Source organism: Polypterus senegalus, chromosome 6 (assembly GCF_016835505.1).
Source record: "Polypterus senegalus isolate Bchr_013 chromosome 6, ASM1683550v1, whole genome shotgun sequence".
Lineage (NCBI taxonomy): Eukaryota > Metazoa > Chordata > Cladistia > Polypteriformes > Polypteridae > Polypterus > Polypterus senegalus.
Window position 1 is genome coordinate 117,469,627 of NC_053159.1, and position 24,738 is coordinate 117,494,364.

A 24,738-nucleotide genomic window follows, 5' to 3' on the forward strand; every position below is an offset into this window, starting at 1 on the left:
CAGCTGAAGATCTGAAGTGGACGCGAAAAGGTGGTGAGTTGTTTATTAACAAATTTTTGTGATTGTGAGTTTGTAAAATTAGTGTAGGTCAGAGGGCTTTTTGCATATCGGCTTATTTTACAATATAGACTTTGAAGTCAATCAATCAATCAATCAGCATTTATTTATATAGCACATATTCATACAAAAAAAATGTAGCTCAAAGTGCTTTACAAAATGAATAGAAAAATAGAAGACACAATAAAAAATAAACATAAGTCAACATTAATTAACATAGAATAAGTAAGGTCCGATGGCCAGGGTGGACAGAAAAAACTAAAAAAAAACTCCAAAAGCTGGAGAAAAAAATAAAATCTGTGGGGTTCCAGACCACGAGACCGCCCAGTCCCCTCTGGGCAATCTACCTAACATAAGTCAAACAGTCCTCTTTGTATTTAGGGTTCTCATGGAAGGACCTGATGATGATGGTCACGTAGACTTCTGGCTTTCAGTCCATCAATGTTGGTGCATCATGATGCTTTGAGTAGGTGGTGGTGGCGAGGCCACCACAAAGAAACCGGAAAAAGAAACAGAAGAGAGAGTAGGAGTCAGTATGGATTTTAGAGCCACCATGAATAGTTATTATGATGAATTGAACATACAGAGTATCAGTATTAAGTTAAAGTGAAGTTATGAGAAGGCCATGTTAAAGTAATGTGTTTTCAGCAGTGTTTTAAAGTGCTCTACTGTATTTGCCTGGCGAATTCCTATTGGCAGGCTATTCCAGATTTTAGGTGCATAGCAGCAGAAGGCCGCCTCACCACTTCTTTTAAGTTTAGCTTTTGGAATTCTAAGGAGACACTCATTTGAAGATCTAAGGTTACGTTTTGGAATATAAGATGTCAGGCATTCCTATATATAAGATGGAGCGAGATTATTTAAGGTTTTATAAACCATAAGCAGTATTTTAAAGTCAATCCTGAATGACACAGGCAACCAGTGTAGTGACATCAAAACTGGAGAAATGTGTTCGGATTTTCTTTTCCCAGTTAGGATTCTAGCAGCTGCATTCTGCACTCGTTGCAAGTGATTTATGTCTTTTTTGGGTAGTCCTGAGAGGAGTGCGTTACAGTAATCTAGTCTACTGAAAACAAAAGCGTGAACTAATTTCTCAGCATCTTTCAATGATATAAGAGGTCTAACTTTAGCTATGTTTCTTAAGTGAAAAAATGCTGTCCTAGTGGTCTGATGAATATGCGATTTAAAATTCAGATTACAGTCAACAGTTACCCCTAAGTTTTTTACTTCCGTCTTAACTTTTAATCCTAGTGCATCAAGTTTATTTCTGATAACCTCATTGAATCCATTATTGCCAATTACTAAGATTTCAGTTTTCTCTTTATTTACTTTGAGAAAATTACTATTCATCCATTCAGAAATACCAGTAAGACATTGTGTTAGTGTATCGAAAGAGTCGGAGTCATCAGGTGCTATTGATAAGTACAGCTGTGTGTCATCAGCATAGCTGTGGTAGCTCACGTTGTAACCTGAGATAATCTGACCTAACGGAAGCATGTAGATTGAGAAAAACAGTGGACCCAGGATAGAGCCTTGTGGAACACCATATCGGATATCATGTGTCTTTGAGATGTGATTACCACAACTCACAAAGAATTTTCTACCTGCCAGGTAGGATTCAAATCAATTTAAGACCGTGCCAGAGAGGCCCACCCATTGACTAAGGCGATTTCTAAGAATATTATGATCAATGGTGTCAAATGCAGCACTCAGATCTAAGAGGATGAGAACAGATAAATGGCCTCTGTCTGCATTTACCCGCAAGTCATTTACTACTTTAACAAGTGCAGTTTCTGTACTGTGATTTGTTCTGAAGCCTGACTGAAAAGTATCAAGAATAGCATGTTTATTGAGGTGGTCATTTAACTGCATAATGACTGCCTTCTCTAGAATTTTACTTAAGAAGGGCAAGTTGGAGATGGGTCTAAAATTTTCAAAGGCAGAGGGGTCAAGATTATTTTTCTTGAGCAGGGGTTTAACTACAGCAGTCTAAGTAAACTTAGCAAAGTAAAATTAGATTTTTGGAGGATTTGTTTTAAAACTTGAATTACTGAGCAATGAATTCAGTGAGCGTTTTCATGATTTCAGTTCACACGAACAGGACTTTGCGCTGTTTACGTCACCATACTCTTACAACGTTGAGAATGCGCCTGAGAATATCCAAATGGAATTGATTGAACTGCAGTCAGATTCTATTCTGAAGGTAAAATACATCGAAGTTGGTGTGCCAGGCTTGTATGCCTACCTGCCACACTTGTATGTGCAGATCAATAAGTTGGCATCGACAGTACTGCCTATGTTCGGAAGCACTTACCTTTGTGCGCAATTGTTTTCGTTAGTGAAAGCTACCAAAACCCCACATCGCTTAAGACTTACTGTCGAGCACCTTTCATCCCTCAAAAAACTTGCAGCTGCACAAGATTTCAAGCCTGATATTGACGAACTGGTTACTAACAAGAGATGCCAAGCGTTGGGACAAAAGAAATAGATCTCACACTGTAAGACTCCTATATAAGGACCTAGCTAAGAGGCTAAGACTCTAATTGTATGCTGTTGTACAGAGATTGTATGGAAATAAATTGCTTTTCTTTAAACTTTAAGTGTTACATTTTTTAAAGTTTTCAGTATTGGAAAGAAAGCTACAGTAACTTTTTATAATAGTATAATAGTATTTGTTACAGTGTGGCCCGCTGACGCACGTATGGCAGTCGAAGTGGCCCACCAATGGTAGTGAGTTTGACATGCCTGTCCTATACCAGTCTTACATACTTCAATGCCACTCCTAACTTCCTCATACAATACCACAACTCCTTACTAGGCAACCTGTGATATTCTTTCTCTAAGTTCACAAAGATACAATGCAACTCCTTCTGGCCTTCTCTATATTTCTCCATCAACACCCTCAGAGCAAGCATCACATCTATGGTGCTCTTTCCTGGCATGAAACCATACTGCTGCTCACTAATCATCACCTCCCTTCTTCATCTAGCTTCCACTACTCTTTCCCATAACTTTATGCTGTGGCTCATCAGTTTTATCCCTGAGTAGTTACTACAGCTCTTCACATCCTTCCTATTCTTAAAAATTGGTACCAGTACACTTCTTCTCCACTCATCAGGCATCCTCTCAATTTCCTAGATTGCATTAAACAATCTTTTTAAAAAGCTCTACTCCCATTTCTCCTAAACACCTCCATTCTTCCACAGGCATGTCATCAGGACCAACAGTCTTCTCATTTTAATCCTTTTCATACAGTAGTTTTCCTTACTTCCTCCTTGCTAATTGATTGCAATTCTCAATTCACTATCTCCACATCATCCAACCTTCTCTCTCTCTCTCATTCTCTTCATTCATCAGCCTCTCAAAGTACTCTTTCCATCTACTCAACACACTCTCCTCACTTGTGAGCACGTTTCCATCTTTATCCTTTATCATCCTAACCTGCTGCACATCTTTCCCAGCTCGGTCACTCTAGCTAGCCAATCTGTACAGGTCCTTTTCTCCCTCCTTAGTCTCCAACCTTTCATACAGCTCATCCTACACCATTTCTTTAGCCTTCACCACCTCTCTCTTCACCTTATGCCTTATTGCTTTGTACTCTTGTCTACTTTCTGCATCTCTCTGACTATCCCACTTCTTCTTTGTCAACTTCTTCCTGTATATACTCTTCTGTCCTTCCCCATTCCACCACCACATTTCTTTGTTCTCCTTCCTGTGTCCAAATGTCAAACCAAGCACCCTTCCAGCTGTCTCCCTTATCACTTCTGCTGTAGAAGCCCAACTATCTGGTAACTACAGCACTTCCACCCATTGCCTGTCTTACCTTTTCCCTGAACTCCAACTTACAGTCCTTCTTTTTCAACCTTCACCATTTGATCCTTGACTCTCCTCCTCTTCTTGATATCCAACATCATCCTACAGACCACCATTCTATGCTGCCTAACAACACTTTCCTCTACCACCACTTTGCAGTGTGCAATCTCCTTCAGACTGACCCTCCTACATAGGATAAAATCTGTATGCATCTTCCTCCACTCTTGCTTGTCACCCTGTGTTCCTCCCTCTTCTTAAAATACGTATTCACCACACCCATGTCCATCCTTTTTGCAAAATCCACTATTATTTAACCTTCTTCATTCCTCTCCTTGATACCATACCTATCCATTACCTCCTCATTCTCTCTGTTCCCTTCAACAACATTTTCCAACCCGCTGAATCCGAACACAGGGTCACGGGGGTCTGCTGGAGCCAATCCCAGCCAGCATAGGGGACAAGGCAGGAACCAATCCCAGGCAGGGTGCCAACCCACTGCAGGACACACACAAACACACCCACACACCAAGCACACACTAGGGCCAATTTAGAATCACCAATCCACCTAACCTGCATGTCTTTGGACTGTGGGAGGAAACCGGAGCGCCCGGAGGAAACCCACACAGACACGGGGAGAACATGCAAACTCCACGCAGGGTCTCCTAACTGCGAGGCAGCAGCGCTACCACTGCGCCCAAATCTGGTATGGAAATCTGTATTGTTGTCCGCATATTGATCTGGCAAAGTTTTACACCAGATGCCCTTCCTGACATAACCCACCCCATTTGTCCATTATTTATTTACTTATTTATTTATGATTGATTAATTGATATGTTTATCAATCATAAATATAGAATTGATATTGGTTGGACAATGTTGAGAAGAGCACCTGTGTGCTTTGCTTTTAAAATGATCCACCCTTCTTAACTAGAACCCATTGTGACAGATTGGGAGCGCTGTAGTCCCCTTGAACCCTCAGACCAGACGCCAGACACCAGATAAAAGTCCAAATATAATTTTTATTTGAACAAATACGTGCACAAAGCACTCTCCTCTCCACAATACTCATTAATCAATACACAATAATAATTATCAATAAATGCTCCACTCTCCCAGACGCGTTGCCACCCTGCCACCCAGCTCAGCTCAACTCTCGGATCTCCCACAGTCCTTTATATAGTCCGTGACCCGGAAGTGTTTTCTCTCTCTGTCCATGTGACTGGTAACACTTCCGGGTCAGATAAAAACTTCTCTTCTTCAACCCGGAAGCACGTCATTTCCTCTGTCCATGTGACTAAGACGCACTTCCGGGTTGTAGGGAAAACCATCATTGTTCTTTCCTGCAGCGCCTTCTAGCAGCCTCCGTGGTATCCAGCAGGGCTGTGGATAAAAACTTCATTGTCCATAATTCTGTGCTGGCATTCGGGGCACCTCCATGCTGCAAGGAGAGCTCCACCTAGCGGCCTAGGGGTATTGGCCAGGATGAATGGCCGGCCATAGTCCACCCCATTTATTTACTTAAGTAATATTTTTTAGGCTCAGAGTTAGCTAACTTGCTTGTTACAATTCAGAATCCACAATTGCCTATTTTAGTATTAAAAAGCTGCATTTAGGTTTTAATTTTTGCCTGTTTTCTTAACCAGCCATCAGTTAATAATGAGGTGCAAATGTCAAAGAAGCCACAATCTCGCTAACTAATGTGCTTCCATCCAAACCTCTGTATGTGCATCATGAAGTCTCTGTGTTAATACAGCGTTTTGAAATACGTGTGAGAGAAGATAAGGACCAATAAGTACAAATCTATTCCAAACAACAAAACAAAACAATGGTGGGAGGAATGCTGGTGCACCCATGTTGCTGCTGCTCTTCCCTGTTAACAATGTTAAAATTCTCATTGAACCTTACACTTTTTTTAGTTCTTTCACTTTTGCTCCCTGAATGTATAGTTCGTGGATGCAATTAATTACTTTATACTGAATTTGGTTTTATTTTTATGGACTTTGCCTTGACTGAGTCTGCAGTCTCAGGGACAACTGATTTGAACCTTTTTGTAGTTCACTGGAAAAAAACCTTCTTTTGATTGCCCACTCCTGCCTGATGCCTGATTTGTGAACATTTTTCTTTGCATTATGGAGATTTAGGAACTGGGAATGTTCTGTCTTCTTAATTGAAATAGATATACATTGGATTGCTGTTGATGCCTTCTATACATGCTTCAACTGGAGAAATGATCTGATGTTCACATCCACTGGGCTAGCAGTGCTAAGACGATCACACCTGTAATACCCATGGTTATATGTTGTAAAGGCGGCCAGAAGCTCAACTCGGTATGGACGCCCCTGAGATGGAAGGATGGGGGAAGGCAGCTTTTCAAGGACACTGCCTCCCCCAAGACTCTAGATGGCAGCTCCCCTGGACTGCAGTGGTGCCCCGGATACCAGCAGGGCTGTGTTACCGAACTCTATGTCTTATAGTGCCCTGTTGGAATCCAGGGCACCACTGCAGTCCAGGGGATAGTGTGGGTGCCGCCAAGGGAAGCTGTGGGAAGATGGTGGGAGAATAAATTCTCACCTAGCCCAGAAGTACTAATGCATCATGATTAAATACTTGAATTCTCCATTTGACCCGGAAGTGCTGGCAGGTCTCATGGACGGAAGAGCAGGAGTATTTAAAGGACTGCTGAAGGTGGCAACATTGCCACCTAGCGTCCACAATGTATATGTTTATATGTTAGAACCTCTAAATTCTGGTAATTATCTTCATAGCCATCTTATAATATCTCCTACATTTTAATGGATCAATCCCCCATTAACATCAGTCTACGCTTCTACTGTGATATCCAATCCCCTTGGGATTAATAAAGTATCTATCTATCTATCTATCTATCTATCTATCTATCTATCTATCTATCTATCTATCTATCTATCTATCTATCGATTTCTGCTGTGTTGCTATTGTCGCCCATTTGCACCATCCCACTCTGCCTATCTCAGCTTCTCCACCTTGCTGCGCTGCTTAAATGTGCTCTACTACTGTCAGATAAGTTTTACTTTTCTACTATGCTAAAATACTTTTGTGATAAACTCCTGCATATTAAACAGTTTGTCCAGAGCAAATGATCAGACTGGAATGTCCTAAAAGATACTGGTATTGTGCAGTGCCCAAAATATTTACATCATGGGTCAGGGTAAATAGAAAGTTCAATTGCAGCATTGGTTCTGGAATACACCATCCAACTCATTGCTTTGGAAATAAGAGTGTGCCAAATTTGCAATTTGCTAAAAGAAACTCTAGTTATGTGCGGCATGGTGGCACAGTGGGTAGCGCTGCTGCCTTGCAGTTAGGAGACCTGGGTTCGCTCCCCAGGTCCTCCCTGCATGGAGTTTGTATGTTCGCCCCATGTCTTTGTGGGTTTCCTCTGGGTACTCCGGTTTCCTCCCACAGTCCAAAGACATGCAGGTTGGGTGCATTGGCGATTCTAAATTGTTCTTGGCGTGTGTGTGTGTGTGGTGCCCTGCCTGGGGTTTGTTTCCTGCCTTGCACCCTGTGTTGGCTGGGATTGGCTCCAACAGACCCCAGTGACCCTGTAGTTAGGATATAGTGGGTTGGAGGATGGATGGATAAACTCTGGTTATGGATCTGTGCATAATGAACTGTCATTAACTAAAATTGTATTGTTTAACACAAGATCTCTTAATGGCATATCATTGGTGCTATCAGAATGCATTACAGGATCCAAACTTCATATGTTATGCTTAACAGAAATTTGGCAAAAACCATACAAATTTAAGTCTCTTAGCGGCGACAACATCCAGATCCTTTTACTTCACAGAGGCTCACAGCTTAAGGCAAGGCTGAGGGGTCACAGTAATTGTGAGATCTGAGTTAAACATCACAAGAATTCCAACTGACTGCCTATTGTCTTTTGTGTCTGGTTCTTAAACTAATAACAAAATCTGGTCCTGTTTTACTCATTATTCTCTATCGCCCTCCAAAATACAATGTGTTGCTCTTATCTGATCTGACTGAGCTATTAACCCACTTAAGTTCCCTTTCCCAGACAGTCATTCTTCATGGTGATTTCAACATCCATATTGACATTCCTACATGTAAACTGAGAAATTAATTTCTCTCCTTCCTGTACTGTTTTGATTTAGTGCAATATACAGTACTGATCTTCCTACCCACTTTGGTTGTCAAATATTAGACCTCATCTGCACATCTGGATTATCTGTCGACAACACTTAGAGCAGTGATTTGAGCCTTTCTGATCATAAAACATTACTTTTCATTGTCTCATTACCTCTCCCTCCTTTTACCTGTAAACATCAAATTTCTTCCAGAAACCTTGAAAATATATATCCCTCCCTCCTTGCTGGATCCATTTTTGATAATTTTATGTCTTCCCCTATTCTATCTGCACTAGATAGTCTTGTTGACCACTATAACTCAGCCCTTCATTTAGCACTAGATAAAAGAGCTCCTTTAAAACATAAAGTGGTTTCCTTTAAGTGTTCAGCTCCATGGTATGACTCAGAAGTACGGTCTGTGAAAGCAGCTGGCCGACGCCTTGAGAGAATGTCACGTAAGTCTAGCCTCACTGTGCACGTCCGGGTTTTCTCTTGCCATCAAACAACAAACATTTTGGAAGAATACTGAAATAGAAAGTGGCTATGACAACCTGAGGGCTTTGTTCGCTGTAGTTAATGAACAACTTCAACCTGCATCTGGCCCAATTACCTCCTCTACTGAAGTTTGTGAAAAATTCCTCCACTTTTTCTGTAATAAAATCAAAAATCTAAATAATTCAACTAACATAAATCCATCATCCATTCATATCTTTTTCTGTCTTTCTACTCCCTCCAACTCCTTTTCTAAATTTTCATCAGTCACATCTGCATTTGTTAATGACCTGCTTCCTAAGATTAGGTTGACTACTTGTGTACTAGACCCCATCCCCACAATAAACTTCTTAAATCCTGCCTTCATGCAATAATCCCAACTGTTACAACAATAATAAATACATCTTTTGACACTTGCCATGTACCATATCCATTCTTTTATCACATCCCACATCAATTATTATAACTACTCCCCTGGGTAGGTGCCCCTTCAAATCTTGTATCACAGCTCCAGTTGATTCAGAACTCTGCTGCAAGAGTTCTTACACGAAGCAACAACAGCGAGCACATAACACCCATCATGCTTCACCTTTACTGGCTTCCTGTGTCTTACCGGATCAAATATAAAATTCTATTATTAACCCTACGAAGCTTTAAATGGCCTTGCCCTGGACTAGATCATTGACCTTCTCCATCGCTATGCTCCTGTTTGTCCACTATGGTCCTTTGATTCTGGCAATCTTGTTTTGCCCAACACTAACCTGGGTGATAGGGCCTTCAGATGTATAGCACCCCCGACTTTGGAATGACCACCAGAAATTAATGAGATCAATTGACTCAAATAATTCTTAAAAAAAAACTAAAATCTCATCTATTCATGAAGGCATTTAACTTAACCTAACATTCTGATGCTTCTTTCAGTTTACCCCTCTGTCCTGGTGCTCAGGGTAATTTGTATGTATGTATTACAAATGTCAATGTCAATTTATTTATAAAGCACATTTAAAACAACATCAGTAATGTTGTAGCCAAAGTGCTTTAAATTAAAACATACAATGGACATAAATAAAATAAACAGAAATAAATGTAAACTATAAAATGAAATACAGAGAGCAGTGAGTTAAAGAAAAGAAAGACGATGACTAAGAGTAGGGCAACCATCAGTATGAGTGAAGGTCCCTAGAAAGTAGAAATGAGTTTAAAATCTAGTTTTAAACAGTACAATTGAACATGACTCTTTAATGAAATGATGTAAAGAGTTCCACAGATGAGGTGCAGCAGCTACCAATGCCAGATTGGTAGATCTGAAATAAATGATTGGAATTAAGATCAACCAATTGATTATAAGTAATTCTTTCTAATATTTTAGCCAGAAATAGCAATTGGGAAATCGGGTGAAAATTAGCTAACACTCCAGGATCTAAATCTGATGTTATTTGTTCAGGTTTCTCTTCTAGTATTGAATTTAGTATTTTACTTTGGTGTTGTCTTTAATTCTATTTAATGCTTTGTATAGCCTGTATTCATCTGTTTTATTTTTATATACAGAAAATATTTGTATCCAATGTTATATATAACCTGTCATTCTTTCTGAGACTCTGTGAAGTACCTTGAGCATGGGAATTATTATTATTATTATTATTATTATTATTATTATTATTATTATTATTATTATTATTCTCAGAAAACAAAAAAATTACAATGAGATAAAGATTTGTCTTGGAAGAATGAAAGCACTAAGAAGCCTAAAAATGAAATACCAAGTTTCATTAACTGCTAGGCCTGGTGTCTAATTACGAAACTAGTTGGAATGAAAACCTGTACTCACTGTGGACCTCAAGAACCAGATCTGAGGACTCTTGACATAGACCTTTATAATGCCTCTCAGAATATAACCTCTAGGAGCTGCTGTTTGCCCTTGCAACCATGACTTTCACTCATTAACCAGCCATCCAACTGTTATTTTATCTGCTTATTCAGCTCTAAGGCCAGCAGCACTGGGGACATGATGGATAGGATGCCAGTCCTTTACAGGACACATACATTTACACCCCCATACTTGGCCAGTTCAAAATTTCCATCCATCCACCCATCCATCCATCCATCCGTCCATCCATCCATCCGTCCTCTTCCGCTTATCTGAGATCAGGTTACGGGGGCAGCACGTTGAGCAGAGATACCCAGACTTCCCTCTCCCCAGCCACTTCTTCTAGCTCTTCCGGGGGAATTCCAAGGCGTTCTTAGGCCAGCCGAGAGACATAGTCCCTTCAGCGTGTCCTGGGTCTTCCCTGGGGCCTCCTCCCGGTTGGACGTGCCCAGAACACTTCACCAGGGAGGCGTCCAGGAGGCATCGTGATCAGATGCCTGAGCCACCTCATCTGACTCCTCTCGATGCGGAGGAGCAGCAGCTCTACTCTGAGCCCTTCCTGGATGACTGAGCTTCTCACCCTGTCTTTAAGGGAAAGCCCAGACACCCTGTGGAGGAAACTCATTTCAGCCGCTTGTATTCACGATCTTGTTCTTTTGGTCACTACCCATAGCTCATGACCATAGGCAAGGGTAGGAACATAGACCGACTGGTAAATCCTTTTTCACCACGACAGACCGATGCAGAGCACGCATTACTGCGGATGCCGCACAGATCCGCCTGTCGATCTCACGCTCCATTCTTCCCTCACTCGTGAACAACCCCAAGATACTTGAACTCCTCCATTTGGGGCAGGATCTCACTCCCAACCCTGAGAGGGCACTCCACCATTTTCCGGCTGAGGACCATGGTCTCAGATTTGGAGGTGCTGATTCCCATCCCAGCCGCTTCACACTCTGATGCGAACCGATCCAGAAAGAGCTGAAGATCACGGCCTGATGAAGCAAACAGGACAACATCATCTGCAAAAAGCAGTGACCCAAACCGGACCCCCTCAACACCCTGGCTGTGCCTAGAAATTCTGTCCATAAAAGTTATGAACAGAATCGGTGACAAAGGGCAGCCCTGGTGGAGTCCAACTCTCACTGGAAACGGGTTTGACTTACTGCCGGCAATGCGAACCAAGCTCTGACACCAATCGTACAGAGACCGAACAGCCCTTATCAGGGGGTCTGGTACCCCATACTCTCGGAGTACCCCCACAAGATTCCCAGAGGGACACAGAAGAACACCTTTTCCAAGTCCACAAAACACATGTGGACTGGTTGGGCAAACTCTTGTGCACCCCCCAGGACTCTGTTAAAGGTGTAGAGCTGGTCCACTGTTCTGTGACCAGGATGAAAACCACACTGTTTCTCCTGAATCCGAGGTTCGACTATCTGACGGACCCTCCTCTCCAGACTTTTTCAGGGAGGCTGAGGAGTGTGATCCCTCTGTAGTTGGAACACATCCTCAGGTCCCCCTTCTTATAGAGGGTGACCAACGCCCCAGTCTGCCAATCCAGAGGCACTGTCCCTGATGTCCATGCGATGTTGCAGAGGCATGTCAACCAAGACAGTCCTACAACATCCAAAGCCATGATGAACTCCGGGCGTATCTCATCCACCCCCGGGGCCCTGCCACAAAGGAGTTTTTTGACCACCTCGGTGACCTCAGTTCCAGAGATGGGGGATCCCACCTCCAAGTCCTCAGGCTCTGCTTCCTCATTGGAAGGCATTTTAATGGGATTGAGGAGGTCTTCGAAGTACTCCCCCCACCGACCCACAGCGTCCCGAGTCGAGGTCAGCAGTGCAAAATCCCCACCATATACAGTGTTGACACTGCACTGCTTCCCCCTCCTGAGGCGCCGGATGGTGGACCAGAATCTCCTTGAAGCCGTCCGAAAGTCGTTCTCCATGGCCTCCCCAAACTCCTCCCATGCCCGAGTTTTTACCTCAGCAACCACCGAAGCCGCATTCCGCCTGGCCTGCCGGTACCTATCAGCTGCCTCCAGAGTCCCACAGGACTCTTCAGCTTGACGGCATCCCTCACCACCAGTGTCCACCAACGGGTTCAGGGATTGCTGCCACGACAGGCACCGACCACCTTACGGCCACAGCTTCAGTCAGCCGCCTCAACAATAGAGGCACGGAACATGGCCCATTCTGACTCAATGTCCCCCACCTCCCTCGGGATGTGGTCGAAGTTCTGCTGGAGGTGGGAGTTGAAGCTACTTCTGATAGGGGACTCTGCCAGATGTTCCCAGTAGACCCTCACAATACATTTGGGCCTACCAGGCCTGACCGGCATCCTCCCCCACCATCGAAGCCAACTCACCACCAGGTGGTGATCAGTTGACAGCTTCGCCCCCTCTTCACCCGAGTGTCCAAGACATGTGGCCGCAGGTCCGACAACACAACCAAAGTCGATCATCGAACTGAGGCCTAGGGTGTCCTGGTGCCAAGTGCACATATGAACACTCCTATGCTTGAACATAGTGTTCGTTATGGATAATCCATGATGAGCACAGAAGTCCAATAACAAAACACAGCTTGGGTTCAGATCGGGGGGGCCATTCCTCCCAATCACACCCTTCCAGGTCTCACTGTCATTGCCCACGTGAGCATTGAAGTCTCCTAGCAGAATGAGGGAGTCCCCAGAAGGTATGCCCTCTAGTACCCCCTCCAGGGACTCCAAAAAGGGTGGGTACTCCAAACTGCTGTTTGGCGCATAGACGCAAACAACAATTAGGACCCATCCCTACACCTGAAGGCTGAGGGGGACTACCCTCTCGTCCACTGGGGTAAACCCCAATGAACAGGCTCCAAGTCGGGGGGCAATAAGTATGCCCACACCCACTCGGCGCCTCTCACCGGGGGCAACTCCAGAGTGGTAGAGAGTCCAGCCCCTCTCAAGGTGATTGGTTCCAGAGTCCAAGCTGTGTGTTAAGGTGAGCTTGACTATATCTAGCCGGAACCTCTCGACCTCGCGCACTAGTTCAGACTCTTTCCCCTTCAGAAAGGTGACATTCCACGTCCCAAGAGCCAACTTCTGTAGCCGAGGATCGGACCGCCAAGGTCCCCGCCCTCAGCCACCACCCAACTCACACTGCACCCGACCTCCTTGGCCCCTCCCATAGGGGGTGAGCCCATGGGAAGGGGGATCCACGTTGCCTCTTCGAGCTGCACCCAGCCAAGCCCCATGGGTGCAGGCCCAGCCACGAGGTACTCGCCATTGAGCCCCGCCTCCAGGCCTGGCTCCAGAGGTTGGCCCTGGTGACCTGTGTCTGGGCGAGGGAAAACGCAGTCCAAAGTTTTCATTCATCACAGAAGGTTTGCTGAACAGCTCTTTGTCTCATCCCTCACCTAGGATCAGTTTGCCTTGGCTGGCCCTACCAGGGGCGTAAAGACCCGGACAACAGAGCTCCTAGGATCATTGGGACATGCAAACCCCTCCACCACGATAAGGTGGTGGTTCGAGGAGGGGGTTTAAAATTTCCAATTAACCAAAACTGCATGTTTTTGGTATGTGACAGGAAAAAACAGAGAAAGATTTACACATACATGGAAGGAAATTATAAATTCTATACAAGAAGAGCCTGACTGTGTGACAAATTCATGACTGTGGACCTGTGAGACAGCGCTAGTTGGAGCTTCTCTGTTCCAACCTTAAAACTTTATCTTTCCTAACAGCCCATCCATTCATTTAAAACTAACTTATTCCAGTTCAGGGCTGTATGTATTGCATGAAGTCAGAGTCTTAAGGCTGGAGCTTACTCTGGAAGAGATATGAAACCCTGGTTCTTGTTTATGCGATTCAACTTTAAGAATTAACTAATCTGGGAGTTTAATACAAATACAGAATATCAAGTGAATTGTTTTAAAAGTGTAATTTTGACAAGTGGTTCCTAGACATTATTTATTTATCAGTTCTTTATTTTTTGTAGCAATTTGTGAAGGAATGTGGGACCAACTGATCTGCTGGCCATCATCCATTATTGGTAAAACGGTGGCTGTGCCCTGTCCTAATTTCCTTATTGCACTCACAGGAACTGAAGGTAATCCATATTTGATATTCATACTATTTATGGGGTCTGCATTGCAGTTAGATTCAATGGGAATACAAAGCTTTATTAATATAATGAGAAATGCACATTTTACTATACTGCTTGCTTGCTGAAGAGTCTTATGATAGCACAGCAGTTAGCTCTGCTGATTGATGGATCCAGCGTCTTTGGTTTTAATCCAGGCCTGGTCATTGTCTGGTGTTTGCATGTTCTCATCATATCTGTGTGAGTTTTCTTTTAGATGCTCTGTTTTTTCTCATCATTGGGTACTGTGATGGTCTGTTGTCTTGTTCAGCTTATTTTCTGCCTTACACTCGGATAGGCTTGTGAAATTATTAGAGTGGTGGAGCCTATGCATTAAGAACAAGTGGTGCTGTTGTGCAAAAATGAAATAATTAGTAAACTTATCTAAATAATTTAAAATATTAGTAAAATATTTATAGAAAACTCAACTTAGTCATTATGATAATATTTTTTGTAATTTTTCCATGATATGTTTAATGCAATATCTAGAGAAACATGCCTTTTTGGATTTTTTGGAAGTTTTATTTCTGCCTGATGCCACTGGCCTGTTTCTGAGTTGCTGGGGCAGACCCTTTGACCTTCCAGTATTTCTGCCATGCTTTTACTCAAATGTGTGTGAACATACAGCTTGAACTTTTCAGTCCTGCCTTGGGGCTTGAAGGCTAAAGCTCATTTATGTGTCTGATTGGTTGCTTTTTTGTGATGCAACTTTATCGGAGTGTGGATTTGTTGTACATTTCACTATTTTGGAACAATCAACATCTTTATCATCATCATTGATTACTTATGTACAATACAATGTTGCACTTTCCTCACTGAACAAAAATTGGAAATTTATGAATGTTTATTTGTGGTTCTGCTTTTAATGTTAAGTATTTAATGTCCAGCATCTGGTGTCTTGAAACGCAAATAAATGCAGAGATGACACTGGACAATAGTATGTTACCCTATTATAGCATCCATCCATCCATTCATTTTCCAACCCGCTGAATCCGAACACAGGGTCACGGGGGTCTGCTGGAGCCAATCCCAGCCAACACAGGGCACAAGGCAGGAACCAATCCCGGGCAGGGTGCCAACCCACCGCAGCCTATTATAGCAATGTTTTCTAATTTGTCTACTAATATATTTAATATTTATTTATGTTTAATATAAAGTCACATGTGACCAATATGGGGCATTGCAGCACCACAAACCCAGAAACAATCTCTCAGATACAAGTCCTGGGTGCAAATGCAGGTTTATTTATACAAATAACTTACAAAAAGCTTCTTTAATTATAAAAATAAACAGAATTATCTCTTTTCATTTTCCTCCCACTCCTCCAGGTGAGCTTTGCCCTTTTCCAACCAACTCCAACTTGCCTGAATGAGGTTGAGCATATTCTTTTATCTTGGAATATTTCTGGTGCCAGGGCATTGCCCATTGGAAGTAATTCTGGGTCAAACAGAAGACCCAAAAAATATGGATCATTGTTCCTTGCTGCACTCCCTGGTGGTACTCATGGATCCTGACCAGGCTGTGTCATGGAACTACAGTTCCCAGCATTCCTTGCAGATGTCTGTACAGGTAGCATCACCCAGGGACGTTGCCACAGTGTATTTATGCCACACCATAAAAGTGCCCCCCGGGGCGGGCTGCCCCTGCCGCCCCCCACTACGCTACGCCACTGCAGATAGGCTGTCTCCCCTATCTAAGCATAATTCTGGCCACTTTGCTGTGATGGAGAAAGGTTAAATACAAGGCATGTGCGTTGTCCATCACATACTTTAGCTTTTTAGCTTAATAATTACTATTTCTTGGATATGTAGGTAAAAAATCAATTATGATTTTATATCATTTTTAAATATTGTTTTTATTGATGTTAAATTAGTCAGAATTTCAGTTACTTCACAAAGGTTATAATATTTATGATTAAGAGGTGTTTTCCCTTTCAGCAGCAGAAATGAATAGAGTGTAGAATATTCAGATTGTTAATGCTATAATGAACACAATTTTATTGGATATTGGTTGTCACAAATAAATTATTCATGATAACCAATTCTTCCATTCAAATGGTTTTATTTATATCTTGAATGTGTGTCTTGTGATGGTGGTACCTCTGTGTGTCACCCTGACCTGGAAAAAGTGTGGAGGAGTCCTAACATATCAAAATAACATTTTTGTTTTATTTGCCAAGAGACACATAACCCATAATGACAAAGTGAAAACATGTTTTTATAATGATCTGCAAATTCTTAAAAATGAAGAACAGGTCAGCTGCAGGCAGTTGTCTCATTATGTGGTTCCTTTTCCCACATTCCACACTGTCCTTCCCTTATTATGTACCTCCTGGAATAACTATTCCTAAGAGTTTAGCCTCCTTGCTAGGACAGGTACTGTAAACTTCAGCCTCCCTGCCAGGATGGTCTCTGTATGGTATCAAATCTCAGTTCATTTTCTTTTCATGTGTAGCTTTTGGAGGGTGGAATGAGGTGCCCACCTCCATTTGAAATTCTGACTCCCTCAATGTCTTTAAGAAGCATTTGAACGGTCTCTTGTTTGGTGATTTTTTGTCTGATATTAGCTGTTAGGTTTTGTAACCTTGGGATTGTAGTTTGCTTGTACTGTATTCTGAGCTATTCACTTGTGATGATCAATTTTGTACCCTTGTCCTGTTATGCTTGTTCCCAAATGGTCCCCCAGGCTGATGTTTATTTGTTTGCGTCAACCTCCTTTGTAAGTCACTTTGGATAAAGCATCTGCTAAGCAAATAAATGTAAACGTAAATGCTCATACCTGTTCCCCACCTGTCCACCTATAAATTTGATGGTAGACAACTTTCTGTCAGCCGTGGATCTTCTCATGTCCTGATGACATTAGTAAAGAGTTGCATTTCTGAAAAAGGAAAACAAAGGTAAAGGTTATTTCCATGCTGAAAGAAATTAAAGAAGATCAAAGACTCAATGGCTTAGACTGGAATGCATATAAGAAAAAGACAACAATTTCAGAATTTGTAAGGTTTTGGAGAGCTGGAGCTTACATTGACTGTAAGAAATCAACTATGGACAAGACAACAAGCCACAACAAGGAGAATTAAAAATATCTATGATCTACATGTATAGAAACTTTTTTATTTCATTTTTTTCTTGATATAACATTTAACCATCAAATGGCTCATGTACAGTTATGGTGAACATAATTTGAAAAATAAAGAAAATCCTTCAATGAGCTCATTACACATTTTAAACAGGTTTAGAGCATGAATCTATATATATAATTCACTAAGGCAAGACACCCATCGAAAGGAAAGACACCCATGGAAAGCACACCGGAAGGGGCGTGGATTCACTAAGCCGCCAACAAGTAAGATACCTATGGCACACGCAGGGAGGAGCCACGCCCACCAACTCCAAGACCATTGGATATGACAACTCGCAGAACCACGCCCACCAACTCGGACGGGATGACACAGGAAAAACAGCGTCATTTATGTTCGTCTGTTGTAGAGTCCACATGCACCTCTGAGCCACGTTGACTGCTCATAGAGGCATGTTTCTCGCGGAAGTGAATCACTATATGCAGCGTGTAAAACAGTTTGCGAGGGGTATCCCATGGGATCCTTAAAACAATCCTTTAAAACTGAGGTTACAACACAATGAAGGAAGCAGTCTTTAAAAACCAATAAGCCCTGTGCCTCTGTTTCATTACCGTCTCACCTGCTTCACCAATGCATGCCCTACAACAGTCGAGACGCTCTCTCAGCAGCTGACATTCTCTGTGCCTGACCAGTTCACACAGAGGCAGTGCGAGAGAAAGCCGCGCCAGAGACAGACAGAGGCACACACACAGGCAGCTGGTGGGCGGGTCTCCGTGAGTTTCTCTTGCGGGCGGGCACATGACCAGGCGGTGTGTATGCTTCGAGAACGAGGGTGGATGCGGCAGGACTATCTAAGAACAGGTATGTTTGTCACGGATGTAAATCACTGTATGCGGTGTGTAAAACAGTTTCCAAGGGGTTTCCCATGGTCTTACAGTTGGTGGGCGGGTGTCTGTCAGTTGCTCTTGCGACCGAGCACATGACCAGGCAGTGTGTATGCTTCGAGTGCAAGGGTGGACGTGACAGGACCATCTAGGAAAAATCATGTTGCGGATGTAAATCGCTGTATGCAGTGTGTAAAACAGTTTGTCACAGATGTGAATCGCTGTATGTGGCGTGTAGAACAGTTTGCGAGGGATGTCTTACAGTGGTCTTACAGTTGGTGGGTGGGTCTCTGTTGGTTGCTCCTGTGAGCAGGCACATGACCAGGCAGTGTGTATGCTTCGAGAGCGTGGGTGGATGCGACAGCACCATCTAAGAAGAATCATATTTGTCGCGAATGTGAATCGCTGTATGCAGCGTGTATAACGCTGTATTGTATGTTTCCCTCTCCAGAGTTACATCTTTTCATTCACCTTCAGTCGTATCCTCAAAACCAACCCCATTTGGACAACTGTGTCTTTCAGGAAGTGTTCACCCATCAATACATAATTATGCGGCATATGCTACGCCACGGGTTGGCTAGTAAGATATAATACTGTTAGACAAGATGCATTTAAACAGTATAATCTGAAGTTTTGCATGTCAACTTTACTTATATTGAATAGCTACAGGGACCCAGCCCTCCTGTAGCACACTTACAGTATACTGTATGGTGACAATGCCCTCTTATACTGGACTTTAATAGTGACCCAGACCTCCAGTATTGTGTTGGACAATTGTTTCACCATGTCTTGTAATATATTTAAAGATCCTAAAAATAAAAAATATCTTTAAAGTTAGATTGTTGCAAAATATTAATTTATATGAACAATTTATAAGAAACGTTGAGGAGAATGAACACCCTAATATTAAGCCAATCAAATTTCCCCCCACTTCCATGTTCCATTCTCACAGTTCTTCCTTCAATTCAGTGACAACCTTCTGCTCCTCCTCCACAGCATTTTAACTAGATGGACGCCAAGAACGTCAGGCCATCAGCTGGATATCCCCCTCAGCCAAGATGGCTTTTCTCATAATAAAATGTTCAAGCACTTTCAAAATGGGCTATGTTCTTGGAGATGTACAAGATATTGATTTAGAACATAACATTTGATGTGATAATAAAGGACCATTAGATTCATAATGTCTCATCACCAAGTTGCTAACATACACTGATAATGGAAATATTATTTGTTACAGGATTTGTCTACAGAAATTGTACCAGTCATGGTTGGTCAGATTCATTTCCTAGACATGATGTTGCATGTGGATTGAATCATAACAGCACAGTTGAAGAAGTGAGTGTAAGTCCATGCAATATGAACATAACGTGACTTGAAAAAAATTAATAAAGGTAAAATATATTTTTATTACAAGTTTATATTGCAGCTTCAATTATTCTAAACTATAAGACTGCTCTCTAAAACAATACTCATTAATGTAATTTAATTAAGTTTTTATTGAGCAGGTTTACATGAAAAAAATTCTTGTATCATAACATTATTGAATCCACAGCACTGTACCAGCAAGTAATTTTTCTTCATTTATTTTTAAAGAATTCTTACTTCATGAATCTGAAGACTGTCTACACAGTTGGATATAGCACATCCATGGTGTCTTTAATAATTGCAATTGCAATTCTTTGTTTTTTTAAGTAAGTATTATTAATTTTTACTTTAACAATGATTCTGCTGAATTTTATACTGTCATCAATTCATAATTATAATTATGTGGTTTATTAATATTTAATTATGTATTTTATGCATCATCTGACATTTTAGTATTTTTTAACACTAAGATTCCAATACAAAAAAAAATCCCTAAATTCTTTACACATGTATTATTGCAAAAGCTAAAGGAATAACATTTTATATATTGTCGTCGACTGAGGAAACGCAAAGTCCACCAAAGAAATGTTGGGGTTCCAACTGGGTTGCCTCTTTTAATAACTGATGAGCCCTGAAAATACAGAGGGCTTAATGGCACAAATAACCAGGAGAAAAAAACAAAAACAATAGAGCCAGGTAGGGCTGAGGGTTGTTTTAAGTCTCTGTTAAGCAATTACTTTGTCAGGGAGAAGCTCTGTCCTGCGGTCTGCTTGTTCGAGACCCCTGCTAGGAGTACCTTGGCTTTATAGTCGCAGGACCGGAAGGGGCGGAGTCGATTATCCATCAGGGGTCGGGTCCGAGGCCATGGCAGATAAGAGAAAAGATGAATAACAGAACAGCTACTGTAAAAACGATATACAGTGGATTAGTTTAGCAAATAGTCGTATTTAGTTACAAAACAAAACTATATTAACAAAATGTAATATAGTATTAACAAAATTAATCAATTCATACTGTATAATATTGTAACAACCAGCCTAATAAACAAATATAACTCAGAGGTACTAGAGGTTTCGATGTTTTACTTGGAGTATTCATTCCATAACAAGCAGTGCCCTGTCTTATCTGGGTTACAGTGCACACCTCTAAAACAATAAAAGAAAGCTTTCCCTACCAGTTAATGGCAGGAGATACTGCCAGTTGCGTTCTTTTTTTATCTTTACCGCAAACACTCCTGCTTATTGACACATTGACCCCTTACTCAAAACTTCCTTCCATCATATCTTCCCTTTCCTCCTAACTTCTCCCGTCACTCATCTTCTAAGAGGTGTGTCATCCCCTTACAGAGCAGAAGCCCTTCATCCAGTCCCATCACTTACAGCATTGACTCCACCCTTTCTGTTCCCGGCATCTCAAGCTACCTGCAACAAAATATAATATAAGAGAATTTAAAAAGAAAACTACAATACAGGAGAACATTAACATTAATAGAAACATTTTTCAGTTTTGTCAACATCACACTTTATATGTTCTTCCTACTCCATAAATTGAAGTAACACTTGGAGCACTTTCGCCATTTTGTGCCTGTTTATTAATTTCAATTTTGTTTGTGATATTTCCAACACCACACACATACGTTTATCGGCCACTCCAATGTATAGTAGATTAAATTATAACAAAAGTGAAAAGCTATGAAACGATATTAAAACTGAAGATACATAACTGACACTGTGATTTCAAAATGTGGCATGACACAAGGTGTTGGGAAAGAACACTACACGCTAGCACAAACGAGAGTTGATCAAACGTACATAGCTCGCAGTCTACCACACGGGAGTAGTAGTATAGTAGTAGGTAGGCGCTGGTGTGTGCTATGGTTTTTTTTGGGAGCGGGGGCCTGATGGTTAATGGAGACTGAACGTTAATCGAGTGATGGATAATCGAGGTTTTACTGTATATATAGATAGATAGATAGATAGATAGATAGATAGATAGATAGATAGATAGATAGATACTTTATTAATCCCAAGGGGAAATTCACATAATCCAGCAGCAGTATACTGATACAAAGAAACAATATTAAATTAAATAGTAATAAAAATGAAAAAAAAATTTAAATAAAATTAATGTTCGCATTTACTCCCCCTGGTGGAATTGAAGAGTCGCATAGTGTGGGGGAGGAATGATCTCCTCAGTCTGTCAGTGGAGCAGGACAGTGACAAAAGTCTGTCACTGTAGCTACTCCTCTGCCTGGAGATGACACTGTTAAGTGGATGCAGTGGATTCTTCATGATTGACAGGAGTTTGCTTAATGCCTGTCGCTCTGCCACAGATGTTAAAATGTCCAACTTTAATCCTACAATGGAGCCTGCCTTCTTAACAAGTTTGTCCAGGCGTGAGGCGTCTTTCATCTTTATGCTGCCACCCCAGCACACCACCGCGTAGAAGAGGGCACTCGCCACAACCGTCTGGTAGAACATCTGCAGCAACTTACTGCAGATGTTGAAGGATGCCAACCTTCTCAGAAAGTATAGTCTGCTCTGACCTTTCTTACATAGAGCATCAGTATTGGCAGTCCAGTCCAATTTGTCATCCAGCTGCACTCCCAGATATTTAAAGGTCTGCACCCTCTGCACACAGTCACCTCTGATGATCACAGGGTCCATGAGGGGCCTAGGCCTCCTAAAATCCACCACCAGCTCCTATATATATTTATATATATATGAATATATATGTAAATATATGTACAGTATATATATATATTTTTCCTTTGGATCTTGATTTTTACAAATACTATCCCCGTGTCCAGTTGTATAACATAACACTTTTAAACTTGTTTAACCCAATTGGGTCACAGGCAACCAGAACCTATCCTAGAAGCTCTGGGCATAAGGCAGGAAACTGCACTGAACAGGGCACCAGTTTATCGCCGAGCCCAAATACATATTCACCCAAACAGAAACAACTTGGAATTCAGGAATGTGGTGAAAAGAAAAAAAAAAAAGAGTACCAAGAGTAAAAGCCATGTGGACAAGGGTAGAACATGCAGCCTCCAAACAGACAACAACTGAATGTGAGATTGAGAATGCTAAATTTGTGAGATAGCAGCACTACCCAATATGCCACCTCCGTTTAGTTTATTTCTCTTAAACATGTTGTTAAAGTCATTTAGCAAAGTGTTTCACAGCATCAGGGAGTAAGGGGACTGGATTCTGTTCTTCTGGGTAATCATCTGTGTGTTTTCTCTGACGACCCTGGTTTCCTCCACATCCTATACACAAGCGATTTAGTTTAACTTGTGTTTCAATTGTAACTTTGTAACTCTGAATTGAGTGAGAGAGTGACAATAAGAGTGTCCAGCAATAAACTGATATCTCTGTGTTATAGCGGCGTTAAAAAGAAGGGTCAGGTTTTAAATCCGTATAGCCGTGTCGTTCTCCGTGGGCCCAATTGCACGACCGTGGAGAGTTAATGAGGTGATTGGGGCAAGTCGCACCTGCACTTGTGGGTGCGGTCGATCTCGATTACCTCATTGGCTTCCTGCGGGGTATAATTAAGGCGCTGCGCCCACGGAGACGCTTGAGGAAATGTATATATACGGGCCGACACCAAGGAGGGAGAGAAATGGAAGGATCGAGGAAAATAAAAAGCGTGAGGTTATGATCTGGCCACCTGGAAAGTGGAAACACCACGAGCTGGGACACAGCGAAGGACCGTTAGGCCGATGCGCTCTGGAGGATAGTTCGCCCCACTGATTGTTCGAGTGCGTGGGGTGAGCAGGGTAGGTGTCCTCCCGAGGGATCCGAGGAGCGACTACGGGTGCGCGAAGGATGAAGGGAGGAGGGCCGACTTCGACGGTCTGGCAGTGACGTCCGCAAGGATGCCAAGACGGAGGTTGGCTGAAGGTGCTCATGGCTGTTAAGGATCTCAGCCGCTGATGGAGCAATGGGTGAGACGGGGAGAGAGATACGGAGGTGGGCCGGAGAGTGTGAGAGAGAGAGACTGCATTTTTAACTTTTGCACATTTTTTTTGACCTCGGATTTTAAAGGATTTATTTGATTGGTATACCCACTTGACACTGATTTTATGGAGTATTTATTGGAACTGATGCACTGCACTTTTGTTTTGATCATTTTAATAAAATTTTGGATATCCCTTGGCTTCCTGTGAGATTTGTCCTCATTTGTCCGGTCATTTCGGTGACATTGCCGACGGTGTTGAGTTTAAGGCTCCCATAAAGACGGATGGGAGCGTGAAGCGGACCCGCATCTTCAATCTCATCCAGGGATGGGTTCCATCATGTAAAGTATAACGGATCAATCATTAAGAAAATACTTGAATGTTAAATGGATAGACCATCAGCTGATAAATGTCCTACATACTGAATGTAACTAAAGACAAAAGTTAAACACACTGGTATTCTTAGAGTATACAGTATGTCAGTTAAGTGATATGCTGGCCGCACATTGAAAAAGTGATAGGATTTAAACCCAAGGGTGTATTCTGATGGAAGCTCGTACTCCTGAAGAAATGAGCTTTTTATTCATACCCATGGCTAAGACATTCTTCCACACAGACTGTTATGATTTTTGCATGATTGTCTTTACTATCGATTTTCTAGTAGTAGTTATTAGTGTTGGGAGCTTTTTGCAGTGTTTGAGTATGAATGTTTTATATTTGTATATTGGCTTTAACTGTCACTCTTGATGGCTTATTTATACATTGATTCCTTTTAATTCCTTTTTATTTTGCTATTGCTTTATTTATATCTGGTATCCGAGCTGGACCTAGAGTTATTTTCACCTGAGGCAGAAGGATACATTTCCACCCCTATGTATATAGTTTTAAGTATTAAATGAATGATTTTGAGAACAAAAATGTAATTATTAAATAAAAAATCGCAACACAGTACAATAGTAAT

The 24,738-nt window shown here is 41.9% G+C and overlaps 1 protein-coding gene across 1 annotated transcript in view; it reads left to right on the forward strand.

Annotated features, from left to right (window-relative positions):
- The window catches only part of LOC120531470 (secretin receptor-like), a 74,562-nt gene that overhangs the window by 21,821 nt on the left and 28,003 nt on the right, over nt 1-24,738 (forward strand). The window contains exons 3-5 of the mRNA XM_039756906.1: nt 14,345-14,455; nt 19,689-19,792; nt 20,045-20,142. Coding sequence (XP_039612840.1) covers nt 14,345-14,455; nt 19,689-19,792; nt 20,045-20,142 — 313 coding nt within the window. The remainder of the gene's footprint in view (nt 1-14,344; nt 14,456-19,688; nt 19,793-20,044; nt 20,143-24,738) is intronic.